Here is a 19546-nt window from a genome sequence, read left to right on the forward strand (position 1 = left end):
GGAGTTAACGGGTTAAATGCTCCCCTCAGTTAGACACTATACCCAAATAAAAAAATGTGCCATTTATTCACAAATTCATAATTTAAACCATTCTTGAAGTGTACATCACAAGTCAGACAATCTACAAAGATTCTATCTCGGCAAAAAAGCAAGACTTTCAACATGTTTCTGTTGATAGTAGTTTACCCTCTTAACAATTTAAGGAGCTTCTGTTTCATATTTCCCATTAGAACTCATTTTATGGTCAAGTGATCTCTATTCACTATTCTCTTGAATATTTCTACATTTTCGCATTTGTTTTTTCATCCACTGTGAAAACTTAAATTGTGATTCTTCACTATGCAACTGTGATGTGCATGGCATCTTTCCTGCTGTGTAAATCCATTCATTCCAATTTTCATCCACCCAAGCTATTCCTCCTGTATCTCCAGTTTGTTGGAGATTTCTATATAATTTGATCTGATTCTTGGCCCACTCAGAAAAATCAAATTCAGAATAGGCCTGACTGGTCAAGTTCCTTGAACTAAATTCTAAAGAATCACTTTGTTCATTAGAATTGAACGATGTCTGAGGTGTTTTCTCTGGATAATAAGTTTCCTTTTGTATTTTGGAGCATGCCTCAATCTGTTGTTTTGCCCATTGTGTAAACTCAAAGGGTGGCGTCTCAGAGGATGTTCCTCCCACATTGCTGTGGTCTACGTTGTGACAACATTCTCTTCCAGCACTGGTAATGCTGCCTGCATGGTTATAGAAACTGTATTCGGTGAAATCTCTGTCCTGAATTTCTTTGCACTTTGCCACCTGATCCTTTTTCCACTGAGAAAAATGAAATGACTGGCTTGGTTCCTGTTCAAGTGAGAGTGAGTCTGCTCTATCTTTGCTATTGCTTTCCTCAAAACTTGCATCACTATTCAAAGTTTGCTGCTTCTTGGTTGGTGGAGTTAGTGTGTGAGCTTCAAAGAAAGCTCTGTCATTGTCTGGTTCAGATCTGAGTGGAAAATCATTTTCACTGTGATCATCATGAATGTCACTTGGATCACTCAAGTGAGAAATCCCACCGATGTTTAATTCTGTGGAATTGTGGTCTTCATTTTCTTGACTGTCAATGAACTGCTCATCTGTCATGAATATGTCTGTGCTGCATCCTGTTTTGGCAAGGGGAAAAAAATGTGGTGATGTTATCTCTGGTAACAAAATAATCAAAATTTCATGTTTTTACATAGAATCTAAGCTCAACAGCTACCTGTTAACAAGAAGTAACCAGCCATTGAAAGGGACATGAGTCTGAGCTTCTTTAAACACAGGAATAAAAAAGAATCTTGTTAAAGTATCACTGTTCAAAGAAAACAGTTCCACTCTCAACTTCACCGTCACGGTAAGAGGACAGAATGAACATGAAGCATCTATCAATTTGAGGCTTCCATAATCCCCCCCTCCCCCTCCCCAAGCAACTCTGAGCATTTGAACTTTTGAAGATTGGTTTGTTCAAATTCCCCACCCAAGTTCCAGGTTTGATGGTCCATTTGTTGTAAAAGGCAAAATCAGCCAGGGTAACTTTTTATTTATTAACCAAGCTTATGAGCCCCTGTGTGCAAAAGAGAATACTTCACTTTTAGACACCTCCTTATTTAAAGATATGGTGCTTGTATTCAGCCAGAAAGACTTGACACTTCCAGCTCAAATTCCCCACCCCAGCCAGGCAAGGTGAAATTCCTTACATCCCTTACCCTGGGACACTAGACACTAGTCAAATGCCCATGAGTAGCCTATAAAGGGGGGGGGGGGAAGGGGGAGAGAGGGGAATTTTGAATGTTCAAATTGATTGGTGCTTAGTAAGGTATTTATATTTCTAAAATACTAGGTATATGCCCTAATTTTCGGAGAAAACATTCGAAATATTTGTCCTGGTATAGCTGTGAAAGAACCATCAGCTATCAAGACTTGCACATGAAAGTGTTAACATTTAAAATTTATAGAGGCAGAATTGTAATTTTCAAGCTTGCCAATATCTATTCTCCTTTGTGTCATTCATTGCCTAAGTGTATAAACTGATTTATATTTTAGTAAGATAGCTGATACAAAGGTGCTTTTATATACCTGACGACGAATTATCTCGATGTCTCTTCACTGGAATCTTCACCTGTTTCTTTTCTAGATCGTCTTCTCTGTTCGAAGCAGCGCTGTTATTCTTCAGACAACCATTCGAATTGGGTCGTCCATCTGCTTTGAAGAACCTGTTAAGCTTTGTCTGCTTCGCCTTTCGCAATTTTTTCACCGTTCTCGGCGAGAGGGGTGAACTAGAGATTTGTACGATTGGTCTGGGAGCAAGATTTGAAAAGTTTTTTTTCTTTTTCGTTTTCTTCGTTTTCCCACCTTGCAGGGGAGCTAATTTAGTTTCTCTCCTTTTCGTATTTGCAGAGAGCCATTGTCCACAACCTTCTGCACGGTTGGACATGATATTTCAAGCGAGAAGCTGTAGCTGTGTTGATTCAAAATGGCGCGCCAATTTAAACAGCCTCGTTTTGGTTACATATCGATATGCCACAACAATCACGGAGGGGACCCCTGAAAAGATAATCGCGCCGGAACATTTTCCTGTAGAGAAGCATATATTTTTTTCTTCGATGCATTTATCCATAAAGGTAAGAAATATTTCAATTCATGGGAAGGGAATCTGGAGATTTTACATTTAAAATTAAGCGGTAGAGATAAAAAATTGTTTGAAATCTGGAGAGACCCCTGGAGGAAGGTTATTGTTTTGGTGCCTGTGGCCAGTCATGCAAACATCATTCCCATCAATGGAGTGCCAACGATAACACCTTATGGTCTTTCCACATTAGATCGCAGAATAATGGCAAGGGCAGTTGATCGATCAAGAAGTCATTCTCCAGTGAATATCATATCAATAGATATTGGAACAACCACGATTGTTGGCCATCATTTTGACAGCTCAGGAATCTCTCTTTACCACACTTCACGAAAGGTAAGTTCCAACGATCGAAGTCCGCCAAAATCTTTTCTTGTCGAACCTATGCTGTGACACAAATATTTCTTTTAGTGAATGCTAATAACAGTAATGGCATTAATTTACACACCATAGCTTCCGACGATTCTCTTCAAATTTAAGCTCAAGCTATGGCTTATTTTATTTAGACCTTGTTTGATTGCTTGTGGAGACAGGTTGTTTCTTTATGACACCGAACAAGGAGAGACATGATCATCAGATTCTCTGCTTCAAAATTATCCATACCTTGAGAATTGTCTCATATCTTCGTGGGTGAATGTTCTAATCTGATTTAATCTGGATAATCAGTAACCTAGAGCCCACAACCTGTCAACTCCCCTTCTCCTCCCCCTGTTAGTGAAGTCATGTCTGTCCAATTCCAGCCTGAAATTTGAGCAACGCTAGAGAGAAAGGTCTCGACTTGGTGTGTCCTGCATGGATGCAAGAAAACAGTCCTCCTCTTCCCCTTCAGGTTCTTCAAGATCCATCGATTGGCCGAAGAAAAAATAGCTTGACGTATTCCACTGAAAAGTAGATCGGTATTTTAAGCCAAGTATAGTTTGTCTCTCCTGCAGAAGGGATACTTATGCATACAAAATTTGAAAATAGGTAGATTTATCTTTAGGTATACATGTACGTCAAATGTAAGATGATGATAAGGAAATATGAGCTGAATCACAGCTTTCAAATTAACAAAGCAATCACTTTACTACCACCAATAGTGGATATCAGTCGGTTTCCCCTGAGTAAGCTTAATTTTTCAATTAATAGTAAACTAATGTTGACCAAGGACAAAAGCCTGTTTTACGATTTGTATGCTTAGTTCCAAATCCTTTGGGTAGGAGTCAGAGGTTTGTTTTGACACAAACCTTGCCTCTTTTTGTGTCTCATTTGCATCATGATGCTTGCATTTTTCTTGCTTTCATCAGGACAAAGTTTTTCTAAGCCTCACTCCTATTCAAAGGATTGGTAACTAAGTCACAGTTCAAAGGTCAAACTTCACATGAGACCTGCAAGACTGAGAGAATTCATTTCAAGTTTGACATTTGAATCATTGAATCAGTTGAGTTTGTCCAACTGAGTGTGGATCCACCAACACATTCTGTCCTTTGAATAGAACATTTAAAGATTGTCTGTGGGGCAGATGTCAATTTCTTTTCATGAATCAAACTTAAGGAATAAATTGCAAATTACATTTTCAAAATCAGTCATTTTTGCTGCTCTGAGTGGAATACAACAAACTCTTTTTGATGTTTGAGCTAGTGGTTGGAATTCACCTGTTTAGGTCGACCAAACTTGCATTTCAGTGTGTCTCATGTGAAGTTTGATGTTTGAACTGGGTTTAAATAGGCATTAAATGGGAACTTGGATTAGAAATAAGATCTAGGACTCAGAGGGCTAAGGAAAAGTTTCTCAATTATTCTGAAATATTAAACTTCATTCCATACTGTCAGCCATACAATTCTTATGTTAGTTTAGAGAATTTAGAATTGGATCAACTAATTATCCCCAAATTGATATTTTTATTCATTCTCATCACTTATCTGGTTGCTATTGTTTTGATATTGTAAGGAGAAATTCTGTCTCTATCACTCATGGGAGTTAAAGGGTTAAAGTTAGTGCTAATTGATCCAATACCGAAATTCTCCAAACTGACACCACAAGAACTGTATGACAGACAGTAAGGAGAATTACTAATGAGATATTGGGAGTTAAAGAGTTAATGGCATGCTAGTCCATTACAGATTAACTTCCTGTTCCTTCCCCTCTCCCCTCCACCCTTGTTTCTCTGTCATATGTCATTACTACCCATCTATACTGTGGATGGATCCACTATGAGTTGTTTTTTCAGTTTCAATACCAAGAACAAGGCAAGATGACAGGGGCTAGGTTTCCAATCTTAACCTCTTTCTCAAAGCCCAGCCTGGTAACCATCAGCTCTCACATCTTCAACAAACTTCACTCAGTAGTTTTCCTTTTTTTCCCTTTAGGTTGAGCTTCTTTATCCCCAGCCAGGAGGGGTTGAGTTAGACCCAGATGTGTTATGGGAACAGTTTGTTGATGTTATTACTGAGGTTATGGAAGGTAATTTAAATATTTTTCCTCCATGTTTGTGATAATTATACCAGTCCTGAATATTTAATCTAGTGCATTAATTAAATCATTCTTATTCAATTAATATATTTTTGAGTTCAATGTCAGTATCTGAGCAACTGTACACCTACCCCTCCCCTAACCCAACAGCATTCAACTTATAACAAGTAAGGTCAGGGGAGGAGTAGGTGTGCGGTTGTTCAGATACTGACATTGAACTAAATTTGGTCCTTGCTAAAGCAGAGATGACCACCTTAGAGAGAGAAACATGAAAAGTTTGGCACTTGGATGCTGCACCAAACTTTCACCTTGACTTGAAAGGCTTCCCTTGTATAACTTACAATGAGAAAGGGAAGATAAGGAGATGTATATTTAAGCAAACTTGAACAACTGTTGTTATAAAGGTCTGAGGTTCGATTCCTCATGGGGACTCAGAATTTTTTCTTTATCCCATGGTCATGACAAGGTGAAAAACATCCTTCTCTGTTTCTTTACAGAGCTCAAAACTTACATTTATCTTATTCTATTTACAAAAATGATGCTATCATCATTGCTGATCCTAACAGTATGCAGGACATGTGTCATATGAACTTTGTAATAGACCTCACTCACTGGTCTCTGGGGCTCAGTGGTAGAGCTCTGGAGCAAGGAATCCAAAGGTCTGACGTTTGATTCCTCATGGAGAATCAGAATGTTTTCTTTGTCTCATGCTTCTGACAGGACGAAAAACATCTTTCTCTATTCTTTATTGAGCTCAAAACTTACTATCTCTCTTATTCTATTTACAAACTGTTGTTATAATTTACCTTAGTCTGATATGTATTCAAAGCCATCAGACACTTTTAAAGTGCTTTAACAACTTGCAAAGGCTCAGCCTTTTTATACACCTGAAGCCAAGAGAGTGCCCTAATTGGAAAGAGAACCAGCTTTCTAGTCTATTGAATGATGTACTGAATCATATAGCAGAGCTCTCGAGTTGATCAGCTACCAAAGAGTGACACAGATTTTTAACAGTATAGCTGTCAAATGTGATGCTGCGGGCATAACTCTCCAGGAGGAGCAGGGGAATAAGGGCATACACCCCACTGGAGCACTGTGAAAAAAATGAAATAGCCAAGATGTGTATTTGGTGTGAAAGTGGCTCTGCACAACAATTTCCACTATTGCCAAATCAAAAGTTAAATCAGAAATCTTAAATACATCAAAAATAGTAGTTTCAGTGTGAAAGGGTAAGACTGAATTTCTTTGCAATTGAGTCCTAGGCTCAATGCCTGATACCTGAGAGCTCTGTTAATCGAACTTCAGGCTCCCAAATTTCACAAGTCATTTGCTCTTTAGTTTATTCACAGGTGAATCAGTTTCAGTTAGATTGCAAAACAATATTTATCTATTTTCCTTTCCTTTTGAAGCATCAAATCTTCAAGCAGAAGATGTGACAGCCTTAGGGATCTCCACCATGAGAGGAACATTTATAACTTGGGACAGGTAATCACATCTTATGATCTATGATTATGGATAATAATGTTAATATTTCTTGATTAAAACAATAATACTTTTTAATTATCATAAGAAATATTATGTGCTGACTTGAACCAGTTTAACATGAATCCCCACTAACTCAAACAAGATCCAAATTTTCACTTGGGAGGAATGTAGGCCCCCCTGCACCCCCCCACCCTTCAAAATATTCCTTGTTTTCCCTTAACAGTGACTTACCATCTGAGTTCTTTAAAGTAAATGTCTCATTTACCTTGGTCATAGAAAGACTGGTAAACCATACCACAACTTTATCAGCTGGCAGGATATGAGGGCTGGACATTGTGTTGAGAGTTGGAATAAATCTCTTACCCTTAAGGTCTGTAACGTGAGCTTGCAATTTTTTGTTAAAAGCAGTTAAATTTAGGTTTAGAATCTCTCTTCAGTGATCAATTCACATTATCAACTCAGTAGATAAAAGCAATCTTGTGATACCCTCCACCAATGCAGCACCACAGTTTCTTTAAAAACTTGCTCCCTATATTAGCTAAACACCTTTTGCTTCTTTTTGACTTTTGACTTTTGACTTTTAACCTCTGGTAAGTAATAGTACCAAAATATCCTGATAAAGTGCATTTCAATTGAGTTTCTTATAACAAAAACCAAAGTAATCACAACAGCCAATCAGACCAACAGACAATTTCTGAAAGAGCCAATGGCAACTCAAACAAGCAAACTGTCTAAAGCGCAGGAAGACATGGATGACCAATTCATGAGCAATATAGTTCTGCATCTGATTGGTTGAGAATGTAGCGAGTTTACTTTGGACCAATCACAGAGCAATTGCAAATTTCGCTATTGCCAAGTACATCAGTTCCCTCGACACAATCATAGTCATTCAATTTCAACTTGCTGAAGAACCAATAACAAAAATATCAAAGGCTTATATGCCATGTACACCAAAGCTTAAACACGTTTTAAAGCTGTTGTATCAAACATGGTTTGAAATTGTTTTCTCCAGATAGAGATATAAGCAGATATTTGTTGACTTCGAATTCAGCGAATTGAAGTATAAGTTCTTTGCTTGTGATTTCCAGTCAGTCAAACTCGGTTTAAGTAAACATGTTTTGTTTTTGTGAATGGGACATTAGACTAACCTACGCCGAAACTGCACTGCTTTGATGACGAGGACAAAATGCATATGGAACGAGTAGTGTAACAAACAAACCCTCCTTTGGTTTTATTGTCTCTGTTTAACACTAATATTTTAAAACTTCTCTTTAAAGAGTTTGAATGTAGGGTCTAAATTTCTTCACATGATCTCAAGACAAAAGAAATACTTGGCTGGAAGCGTCATTAGCTTTTCAACTCAACATGTAAGTGAAATCAATTTGTGCGTTTAATGTTACAGTCAGTGAGGCAACAGAACAAGTTGTGTTGAAGCAAACTGTTTTGTGTTTCACGTATATTATTTGTCAACTCGTAAACAGCTCTATGAAAAGTAAAATTACACACTTGAAACCAACCTTCTTTGGTCAAGACTTTCTCATTGTTCCACGAGTGATATGTTCAGGATTGGAAAATATTTTGTAATGTTTAGAGCTCAACCAAATCGCATCACGAAGCACATGCTGTCAACTACGCATGTACTTCCAGTCCCAAAATACAACCACATAGAAGGAGTTTGGACCCTAATTAATACATTACATATTTGACGACAGCAGGGATGGAAAAGCAGACATGTCAAATTATCCTTCACTCTTATTTTCTTCTTATTTTCAACATATGACCTAATGCTTTAAAAGTTTTACACTGATGAATTATGTTGCAATTGGTTCCCCACTAAGTCGTTTTTGTTTTGTTTCCAGACATCAATTAGGCTTCACTGGCTGTTTAAGACCCATCCAGATGTAAGTGTCTTTATAGAATGCGGCTGCCTTGCACACTCAACTAATCAGACTCTGCATTGAATTCTCGGAAATGTGTGCTAGGTCGACGCAAATGAGATTGCACTTCATTTTAAGAATACTTAATCAGAGTACACGGAGTACAATATTTACCACCTGTATGCTTTATTAGATACATTTTGTGCTGACATAAAACTTTTAGGAAAAAACCTAATGCGAATAAGAAGAATGTATTGTAACAGCTAGTGGTTTTTCAAATCATGACAGCTAATTTATGTTTTTGCATGCAAATCACTGTAGCTTGCCAAAAAGGCAGATCTTGGTAATTTAGCATTTGGAACAATTGACTCCTGGCTCATCTGGAAACTAACAAAAGGTATCACGTACATTATGATATATACCTTTTACTAACCAAGTTTTGAGATCCGTACTGTAAGTTACGGACCTCGTTTTTTCCGCTCAGATTTATGACCCAAGCGCTTCGCACTTGGGCCATATTGAGCTGGTTTGTAAAAAGTTGCAAAAGCTGTCTTTCGTCCTCCAGCAATTTGATTGATTTTTTTAAACAAGCCTTAATATTTGATTGATTGTTGTGTTTCAGTAAAGCTGTCTCTTTGGCCGGGAAAAAGATGCGATTTAGAGCATAAAATCAGATTGCAAGTGTCACAAGTGTCTTTTTTAAAATGGATGCAATAAATTATACTGTAGGCTTGTTCCGTAGCATTCACTAACGTAATCCAGCATCAGAAAGGGCTTCAATGCAAACTGATTTGCACTTCGTCACCCTGGAATCTATTTGTTAAGTACAGACTTAAGTATGCCTTGGCATTGGTTTGAAAAGTAACTTGTTATTATAAAAGATTGTATTTTACCACAAGAATTTACCAAGCGGAAGAAAATTTTTCTTTTAATTGTTCATGTGTTTATCTTCAGGTCAGCTTCATGTGACAGATTACTCCAATGCAAGCGGCACAGGGATGTTTGATCCTTTTATTGTAAGTAAACTTGCGGGATTCTGAATGAAATCATGAACGCTTGAAAATTTCGAATCAATGTCGGTATCTGTACAACTACGCACCTCCACCTCACCTAACCCAACATTAACCTGAACTTGTTATCAGTTAACTGTCGTTAGGTTAGGGGAGGGGTTAGCGCGCAATTTCTCAGATACTCACATTGATCCAAAAATTTCCATTTGAAGAGCTCTTCCTGAGTGATCGCGATAAATTTAGTTTTAGTTTTACTACACCCAATTGAAAAGTACCCTGTTCTTGATGTCACCAACATTCATTGCCTCTTTAAATGTTTTCAATGCAGATGGAATGGAGCTCAATAATGACAAGTCTTTTGAGTGTACCACTATCAATCTTTCCAAAAGTGGTTGATACCAGGTAAGTTCAACTTCAAAGTTAAATTTCTCAAATATGCTCTTCAGGTTCATTGTAAAGTTAATCCTGTTACTCGGAAGTGGAAAATGGTTGGAGAAAAGTCTTAAAAATTATCATAATTTGGTTATTGACGTGAAACTAACCGTCTTCCGCTGATTCATACCTTCGAGGGTTGGTGTTTGTTAGTTTAATGAATGTAGTATAGGCGATGAGTGCTAAACCTCTAAAAATCTAAGACAGCACTAAGCCAAGATGAGATCTTCAGTGGAAAGTGAACTGCTCATCTCAGGCACGAAACTGTTAGGCTAAAATAACGCTAAGATGTTTTGGAGTTCTTCGATCCAGAACGAGAAACGTTAAAATTCAAGCCCCAAAAGACGAACCTGATATTGTATGAACATGAGGGGCGAACCAATCAAGCCACGACATACAAAAAGAAAATGTATTTTATTTATAGTTATAAGACCACGGTATTACATACAGAGGAAAAACGATAACATATTTTACTACGCCGGTCATACCTTGCCAGGTCACATTTAGGAACAAAAACAACAACAACAACAACAACAAAAACAACTGGAAATGTCGTAATGATAATCTGGAAAAAAACTCTTATTTGAAAATTGAAAAAAAGTATCTTATTGTCGTTCCTCAACAAAAATCTTAAATGTCTATCTTCTCTGAAATCCTTTCAGACAGCAATATTCAGTAGTTTCTGCTAATTTCGAAGAAAAGCTGGCGCCATAAAAACGTCGCGAACAAAATGCAGAATAAAATAATTTGGTTTTCTGACTTCATAATGTAAATTGGCCACTGAAGAGATTTTCTGAGGCGTTAGGGCTGACGAAGGGTTAACACTCTAAACTTTAGCTGTAGAGGCTCTTTACGGAGGCCAAGTTACTTGATCAACTCGGTTGATAAAACTTAATTATCTTGTTATACTCCCTCACCAATGCAGCACCACAGTTTCTCTAGAAACTTACCCCCTTTTCGTGAATACAGAACAGTTTTGCCCCTGACTAGAACTAAAGACCTCGAGTGGTTGCTTAAATAACCATCCAAAACTTGCTAACGTCACACCTCACATCATTTTGGCAACTTCTCTATTGCGTTCTTGACCGGCCTTTGAATCTCTGATTTGATTCTTTTACCTACATTTTTTGACTACTTTTTTCCACTGTAGCGGTCTCATTTGTGAGAGTCATAAAGCTATCTTTGGTGCTCCAATACCTGTACGGGCCTTGGTAGGTAACTTTTCTGTTTTTAGAAACTGTTTCTGACAATAGAAACTATATGTAGGTAAATACTACTAGCAATGAGAATTATCTAACGAAAACAACGATTATACTGGCGGGAAATAGATCGCTACCGGTTTTACGTAATTTTTACACAACCTCACGCAAAAATGCGAATTTAATTGAAAAGAAAAAGGACATCACAGCAGTAGTTCAATTGAAAGAAAACAATATAAAATCATTTCGCAGTTACTTAACAATAAATAGACATGCAATTCTATGCTACACTATATGTGTTCAGTGTATCATATCGTTTACAAGATCTTAAGTCGACCTTACAATGAGGGCATTTTTCTCCCTTTTTCTGGCTGTTGATATGTGAAAGTATACATTGTTACAAAATGTGGTGCACCAGGTTACAACTGAGCGGATTGGACCGAGTGAATCGGAGCCAGATAGCTCAGAAGTATTTTGTTTTTTTATGGTCAAAATGGAATACAGTTAGCTGAATTGACGGTCAATACCACGAAGTATTACTGATTTCAGACATCCTCGCTAAGCAAGCTTACTATTGTATAGAATGGTTTCTCTGGTAGAAGCGCTGGACAGAAAAATTATAAACACCTCTTGAAACGTCATGTAAACGTAAACGAAATATTGACCAACCAAGGCTGAACCCATCTTTAGGCGCGTCACTAAAAGAGCTATGTGAGAAAGTAAATCTCGCTGAAAGATAAGGTTAAGCGTTTTTAGACTGACTTCCCCTAACATTGCTATTGTTCACAGGGTATATCGTGTGTTTTGTTATTGTTTTTTATTCTTCTGTTCAAACTTTCATTTGGTTTTTTACCTTTTGCTTGTGTACACACTTCAAGGTTGCAGACCAACAGGCCGCGGTGTTTGGACAGTGTTGTTTTGACGCAGGAGATGTAAATTGTACAATGGGAACGGGATCGTTTATAGATATAAATACAGGCCCGTATCCGCATGCGTCTGTGGCAGGTAAAATAGATCTGTAATAGATCTATTTGAGAAAGAAAGACTGATGAAGCGAATATCGATTATTAAAAACCCCTGAGAGTGACTAGCATCTAATTTCTCCTTACAATATGACCCCAAAATCACACATAAAGGTCACGTAAAAAAGGAAATGATAACCAACGATAGAAGCTCTAAATTGTTAATCAAATTCTCCTCGTCAGCACCTTAGGAAATGTATTGAGAACAGTATGGAGAATTTGTTTATTGATGTTAGGGTGTAAAGGGTTAAAGGGTGTGAAAACCATAACTTCGACCATCGTGTTAGTTATAACGACGGTTAACATCACGAATAACCAGTTAGAACTCAAAGCAAATACCTAAGATGAAAAAAAGGGGACAACCGATTGTCTTTTGGACTTGGTTTTGTACATGACAACTTGAAGTGGTGGTGCAAGTTTTTTAGACAAATCGCACAATACGGTTTCAGAGCACTAACCAAGGAACCTAGGCTTGCGAGAAAACTGTAAATACTGTAATGTGATGGTATAGTCAAGATTTTTATAGGGTTCTAAGAATTGGTTTAACAGGAATGAAATGAAAAGGAACAGCTTTTAGATGGAACTAGTGGAAAAGGGCGGTAAAGTTGTACCAAATGCTTTCCAGAGTCCATGTCACATTATATCTCACCAAACTATTGGCAATTTCGTGGCTTAAAAGTGAGATGCATCTTTTTGTACTTGTGATGATTTTATAATTTACCCTCAATAGGACTTTATCCAATTGTCGGGTGGAAGATAGGAGGGGAGACTGTTTATTTAGCAGAGGGCAATGCTGCAGGCTGTGGAACAGCCATGGAATGGGCCCACAACATGGGTGGGTAATTTTTTGCGAGTTTTGTAAAGCAAATTAGCGTAGTTGATCAGTATTCGGGTGATCCTTTGGTTTGTTAGTTGGTCTGTTGGTTTGACCCTTTGTATTTGACAGTCAGGCAGTCAGTCATTTAGTCAGTCAGTGAGCCAGGTAGTCAACCAGTGCGTCAGTCAGCCAGTTATCAGTGGGTCTGTCAGTCAGACAGGCAGTCAAACAGTCAGCCAGTCAGTCAGTCTGTCTGTCAGTCAGACAGTCATTCAGTCAGTCAGTCAGAGGACCGGTCAGACAGTCCATCAGTCAGCCAGTTAGTCAGTCAGTTCATCAGTCAGCCAAGAAGTCAGTCATCCGTCAGTCAGACAGTTAGTTAGTCAGCCGGTCAGACTTGTTCATCAATATTTCTGCCCGCACGTCCGTCCATACGTTCCTACAACTCAGTTGGGTAGCCAATCAGTCAGTTAGTCAACCGTTTAGTCAGTAAGTCAGCAGTCACCTGGTTAATGGGCCATTTATTTATTGACAATCAGTCAGTTAATAAGATCTTTATTCAGTCGACCATCCAGTCCGTCACGGGACCGAACGCTCAGTAGCGAGCCAAGTGCCCAGTCTTATTCATATCCGAATTCCAGATTATTTTCGTTTCCATCTCGCCTCGGTTCGCTCCGCTTTCATCACGAATCACATGCAAGGTACTTTCTCATCAGCTCAGTATCATTTCTTGAAGTAAATATTTCTTTCTCGGCAGGCTTTTACGACGATGTCTCGCAGACGAGCGACATGGCTTTTTCTGTGGAAAGTAAGCTCAATAATAAAGACTAACCTCTATGGTTCGTTTCTTTCTTTCTGCTTAGAGTTCTTCATAAACTTAAGGAAATTATGAACGAAAAGCTTTGGTTGCTGCATTCAGCGTCTCTGTGTTGAATCGGTACAATGTACATTTTTAACCGTAATATTAAAGAGAACGTAGATTGTTAAAACAAAATTTATTAAAGACGAACCTGGTGTTTATTTACAAAGCACACGAAGTTACGACGTTTTGAAACCTTTCTCTGTCAATCTCTGCCAAGCACATTTCCATGGAATGTGATACCAGATCCTACCGCTTTTCACTCAGTGATCGTTTATCTCTTATTTCTCGTTGCGATCCTGTTCAAAGCGTGTGGAGGAGTATAACTTGGGACGGCCAAGAAACAAATCCAGTTCAGTGGCAGAGTGGACTGGCTTTCGCTTCACTTGGGACCTTCAGATTCTAAACCTTCTTTCCATGACCACTCGACTACCTCGCCTGCATAAAATTTCCCACATCGCCGCGAACCATCCCAAATAATTCAATTTTGCTCTGTTTTCCTCTTATAGCTTCAGGTGGAGTTTACTTTGTTCCCGCTTTCAATGGATTACAAGTAAGTAGTTATGTACTGTTCGCTTTTTAGGTTGTGTGGGCTGCGTGGGTGATTGACAAGGTTGTGTGTGCGCTGTATGTTGCCTGCCAAATGAAATGTGTATACTTTTTGTGTTTACTCTTTGTAGGAACTTGTAACATCGACCTTTACATCATAGTTTTCTCTTGTTGGGACATAGGTTGTGTTCTGCCACAAAAAAAAAATTGGATGCCGATCTTAATTCGTCACAATATCCCGCTGTTCTGTAAGATATATGCATATATATGTAGTCACTTGACCTTCCCTTTTGACCTCTCGCTCGAGAAACATTTCGTCTTTACCTTTTTTTTTTTTTTTTTTACTTCATTTTTATTTTTTTCATTGTGTTTCCTTAACTTATCTTTTTCTTTTTGCTTTCCACTGAGTTATTCCTTTTGTCTCTGTAGGCTCCAATTAATGACAACAAAGCTTGTGTTTCACTGATGGGAATAAAATCCACCACCAACAAAGCTCACATCATGAGAGCTATTTTGGAATCTATAGCATTCAGGTAAAAGTTAGTTTGCAAAGCTGTTTGTTATGTACGTTCAATAAGTATGGAGGCGACGAGGATTCTTGATTTTCTTCTTCCACATTTGCACAATCTGCTGGCTTCGCAGTTAGGGTGGATAAAAGCGTTGAATAAATTGAGTTGTCAGGCAAGAAGTGTTACTCGACTTAACAAGGCACGGAAGTAGTGAAACACAAAGACAGGAACTTCATCTTATTATCTGTGCCCGGCCATTCCAAACTTAGCGGAAGGATTTTAGACAACTTATCTCCTATTTCTGTTGAAAGGTGAAAATGTTGTAGCGACGATCAACAAAAACCAACAAGATAATGGATAAAAAACATCGCACTGGTAACGAAAAAGGGAAGGGTGGTAGGCTGGTACAAAGCTTATACATAGGCTCGCAATGCTATTTGGTTGAGTAAGATTCTTAGGTAATTTTTAAGCAGCATATGGCAGTTTGAGGCCTTTCCCTACATCTAGGCAGTTCGGAAAGCCGCCAAACTCTAGAACAAAAATTAATCTTTGAAATCGGCACTTACAATTCCCACGGTATAAACGAGCGCTTTCATTCAACTATTTATTTTTGTTTTTTCGTCACCATATTCGCACCAATAGCGTAGCTCTATTTTCTGCATATAGACACGCACACAACCCGAAATTCCTCCATTCGCTCTGACGAAGGGCTAAAACTCGAAACTACAGCTTTGAAACTCTTTACAGTGGCCAATTTAAACTGAGTTGATAATACCAAATTACCTTGTTATGTTCTCCCACCGACGCAGCACCACATTTTGTCGAGAAACTTACCCCCTTTAAAATTCTTAGGCGTCTTCGATGGACAGCCCTTAGAAGCAAGGGAAAGTGCCCATAGTTTGCGAGGGTAATCCCTGAAGTTGAACAGTATCAAATTGACGCACACGTGCAGGCTACTGAAATTTGGCAATTCTCAAAAAAACTATCAAAACTCTCAGGTAGAACTTGTAATAAAGAGGAACAACTATCAATATTAAGAGTTGAGCCAAAAGGTTGGAATCACAATATTCCAATTTAGAGGCTCTTCATACTGGAAAATTTAATAATCAAGTTGTTTAAACGATTCACTCAGGTTTACTCAGCTGTATGAAACTGTGGTGGAAGAGACGCACATTCCACTAATGTCTTCAGTCAAGTAAGTTGTAAATTTATTTTAAATTTCTATTTTAAATCTAAAGTCGCTAAAAATCTTAACCACCTTTTGCAATGCACTGAGAACGTTTGATTTATAATGGTAATTGAACTGAGTGGAGTGCAACTTGGGCTGAAATCATACGCGTGATTTCTAAATCGAACGAGCGCGCAACGCGAGTTCGATTTGAAATCACAAGTATGATTTCAGACCAAAACTGCACGACACGAGGTTCAATTACCTCTTTATTACATCCATTTTGAAATTGCCTAACTACAGGACTTGGCAGTTCAAATGTTTTATTGATGCAGTACTGAACCGGTCTGAAATTAAATACATCCGATTTTGGGGGGGTGGGGGGGGGGGGGGGAAATAAGAATTTTGGAAACAAAAGTTGCAAAATTTATCACATGATACTCTTTGTCTTTCATTTTCCTGCAATCGATTGGTTATTTTAAAAAAGCCTTGAAATCCGATTGGTTGTTTCGTTTTTAGTGTAGCCTCCTCGTAGGCTGGGAAAAAGATGCGATTTAAAGCAAAAAATGGTGCGATTCGTGAATAAATCGCACCAATTAGAGCCAATCAGATTACAAGGACCACTAGTGATTTCAAAATGGGTGTGATAAATCTGAGAATCACTATTCATCACCATAAAGTTGAATGGTCACAAATAAGTTTTTCATTCAGAGTCGTGAGAAGTTATTTTGTTTTGAACATAGTAATGCATTTTCAGGTCTTTTGAATGAGATTTTTGTTTGTGCGCGCGAAAGCGACCTTTTAAGTCATACGCCAAATGAGGTTTAGGAGAAACTGAAAGATATCCCTGAGATTATTAAGGTCTAATTAGAGCGCGGAAAACTTGAAAAATTTGCTAGGGTTGATACCCATCGCAATAGGCAATATTAGAAACGCGATTTCCGGCAGTTTGAGAATCATGCACCTTAGTTACAGACATGTAATCGTCGTACACCCTTTAAAGTTGAAGAATTGGCCGTTTAAGAGTGAGTTTTTGGTAAAACGTAGGATGGAGCTCTTTTCGACTGAGTCTCGGAAAGGAAAAACTAAATGAGCTGAAGCGTACAATAAGAAAAAGATGAACATAATAATGAAATCCTTCGGAACTCAAAGCAAGCACATAAAACTGGTATCAGACTCGGGAAAACGAGTGTGACCAAAAAGCATCTGAATGGTCGAGGTTGTTACGACTTTTCTAGACCAATCACAGAGCACGTTTGTGTGGCTGAGACCATTACTTTAAGGCTGTATAAGGAATGCGTCTGTTAATGGAGGTTCCAATGCAGTTTCCTGGTGTTTCTGTTCAGAGGTAGCATTACACAGCTTCAAGATAAAAAGAAGGGAAAAACGTGAAGTGACAAAGTTTGCAGCTTTCTGAGTTCTATGGGTAATGCGTTTTTTTGCTCATTCTCTTTTTCACCTTTACAGAGTTGACGGCGGAATTTCTAACAACGACTTTGTACTGGAATTAATGAGCAGTTTAACGTGCCAGACGATAGACCGACCCTCTCAGACTGACATGTCCACATTAGGTGCAGCCTTCCTAGCTGGTCTCTCAGCAGGTAAGTTTCTTTATGTCCTGAGTCATAAGCTATGTTGTCACCTACATTGCTGGTTCAAGTAAAATTTTTGTGCGAGGCTCGCAATTGATTTATTGAGCCATAAATTTGTTTATTTTCACTTCAGAGTTTCTTCACTTTTCACCAGAAATTCTTGTGTATAGAAATCGCGAATTTGAACAGTAGCAAGTTTACCAATTTACCTCAATCAAAAAAACTACCTTAATTTGAGGTTAAAGCAATTTTCTGTTATTGCCATAAGTATTCAAGGATTTCGTTACATTTACTTTTCTGTGATTGGCCCAGAAAACCCGTGCAAATTTCTCAACCAATCAGAAACAAACCGCAACCAATCGCGACTTGTTCACGTGCTTTTTCCCGCGCTCCAATCAGTTCCCATGTTTTCCTTCTGAATTTTCACTGGCTCGTTCGGTGTCGCACTTCACTTTATTATGATTCGCCTCTTTCACAGCTAAAGTTTTGCTGTTATGACAATCAATTAGCACTCTATTTATCTGCTATATTTCATTTGTATACCAGGAGTTTGGAAATCACGTGACGAGTTGAAAGCAATCCGTTGTTCCCAGGCCCTCTTTCAACCGAAAGCTTCCATCCGGGATAAATTCCTGAAGAATTTTGACGAATGGAAAGAGGCACTGCACAGGAGTACGGATTGGTACAAATGGGACTGATTTTCTCTTGGTACAGCAGAGAATTTCGTCTTGTTTTATTTCATCGTAAATAGCTTATAGTATTAAAACTGCTACTATTTGCGGCTGAGTTACGCGGGTAGCTATAGTGAAGCATATTAGGCTATATAAACTATTTGACCCTTGAACTCTCAAAAGTGATTAACATGTTACTTCTCCCCATAATATTCATACATTATTCAGCAAACAGGTAATGAGAATACTCAAACTTATAAAGTAGAAGTTATCTTGATCTAGCACCAAATTCTCGTGACAAGTTTTACAAGGAAATATTTGGCAGCTAGAGGGGAGAATTAACAATCAGATCTTGGGAATGTTAAGCCATGTTTTTTTAAAATTATTACACTGATGGTGGTGAGGGATTGAAAAAGAAGCGATTATTAAATTATCGTGGACATTTTCCATGCCCAACTGCTCATATTTTATACTCAATATTTCGAACTTTTTCAAACTCACGTAAGGTTGATTTACTTCATTAAATTAAGAACACGTCATGCAATACAATTCTGTCACGTCATTGTGTCACTCCACAGACAAACCTTGTCACAGCTGTTAAAACATTTCTTCCTTACCTCAGTGAATGGTAAAATTGGACCGCCTAAAAGAAAAGAAAAAAAGTGGCAGGGGGAGGGGTGTTTCAACAGAACTTAACGAGGGTATGTTTGAGTGATTTAATTTTTCTGAATTTTCTTGAACTCTTTCCTTTTTTACCAGAGACTGGTTTTGTTTTGTTGTATTGATTTTTCGGAAAATTATGTAATGAGTGTCATATCTATTATAAAAGATGGGTAGGTAGCTTTACTAATAGATATAAAGTTTTGGACAACAGTGTGTTATTTTGTTTAGCGGTCCTCAACGTTCTCGCTTGTTTCTCTGCATTATGCAGTGAATTGCACACTTCATCCTGGAGAATTATACATTCAATGAATTGTGCCATTTTATTTAGTTTCTCTTCATAAGTTATATCATTATTTAATGTATATATTTGTAATCAGATCAGAGCATTAAATGACACGATTGACTAACTAGGAAGGTTTTGCTATGTTCCTCTCAACGAGGTGTCATTTCCTTATCACACTCAGTGATAAAAAAATCGCGTACGAGCAGGCCCTCATTAATTAGTGCTTCAGCACGAGCGTTTCTTAGCCCGTGGAAAGTAAGGAGTCTAGCACTGAAAATAAACGAGAGCCGGCGAGAGGTATGCAACGAGTCT

At 38.1% G+C, this 19546-nt stretch overlaps 2 protein-coding genes across 3 annotated transcripts; one reads left to right on the forward strand and one right to left on the reverse strand.

Annotated features, from left to right (window-relative positions):
- Positions 1-50: 50 nt before the first annotated feature.
- On the reverse strand, positions 51-3036 carry LOC113675504 (uncharacterized). Its single transcript, XM_089208921.1, has 2 exons — positions 2098-3036; positions 51-1145 (listed from the first exon to the last, which is right to left on the reverse strand). The coding sequence occupies exons 1-2, from the start codon at positions 2453-2455 to the stop codon at positions 256-258; spliced, it is 1248 nt and encodes a 415-aa protein (XP_089065047.1). The 5' UTR covers positions 2456-3036; the 3' UTR covers positions 51-255.
- Positions 2759-19358, forward strand: LOC113675505 (glycerol kinase 5). 2 transcript variants are annotated; one of them, XM_089208920.1, is made up of 19 exons: positions 2845-2983; positions 3388-3613; positions 4996-5089; positions 6508-6583; positions 6860-6953; positions 7861-7950; positions 8443-8484; positions 8782-8857; positions 9415-9476; positions 9799-9872; positions 11053-11113; positions 11980-12106; positions 12854-12958; positions 13698-13748; positions 14309-14352; positions 14778-14881; positions 15990-16052; positions 17493-17626; positions 18164-19358. In XM_089208920.1, exons 3-19 carry the CDS (start codon positions 5083-5085, stop codon positions 18313-18315), a joined length of 1362 nt encoding a protein of 453 aa, XP_089065046.1. In that variant the 5' UTR covers positions 2845-2983; positions 3388-3613; positions 4996-5082; the 3' UTR covers positions 18316-19358. The 2 variants fall into 2 exon arrangements, with proteins under 2 accessions (XP_089065045.1, XP_089065046.1); XM_089208919.1 differs by lacking the exon at positions 3388-3613 and having other exon boundaries at positions 2759-2983.
- Positions 19359-19546: the final 188 nt, after the last annotated feature.

This window comes from Pocillopora damicornis, chromosome 6 (genome assembly GCF_964200805.1).
Source record: "Pocillopora damicornis chromosome 6, jaPocDami1.2, whole genome shotgun sequence".
In the NCBI taxonomy this organism is placed as follows: domain Eukaryota; kingdom Metazoa; phylum Cnidaria; class Anthozoa; order Scleractinia; family Pocilloporidae; genus Pocillopora; species Pocillopora damicornis.

Bases quoted from the DNA above. Each gene is read 5' to 3' on its own strand.
- LOC113675504 (XM_089208921.1), bottom strand. From the start codon at position 2,455: ATGTCCAACCGTGCAGAAGGTTGTGGACAATGGCTCTCTGCAAATACG. The intron at 1,146-2,097 runs GTATATAAAAGC...TTGCCAAAACAG, and splicing joins TCGAGATAATTCGTCGTCAG to GATGCAGCACAGACATATTC.
- LOC113675505 (XM_089208919.1), top strand. From the start codon at position 2,852: ATGGCAAGGGCAGTTGATCGATCAAGAAGTCATTCTCCAGTGAATATC. The intron at 6,954-7,860 runs GTCTGTAACGTG...TTCTCTTTAAAG, and splicing joins ATAAATCTCTTACCCTTAAG to AGTTTGAATGTAGGGTCTAA. The intron at 7,951-8,442 runs GTAAGTGAAATC...TTTTGTTTCCAG, and splicing joins TTAGCTTTTCAACTCAACAT to ACATCAATTAGGCTTCACTG.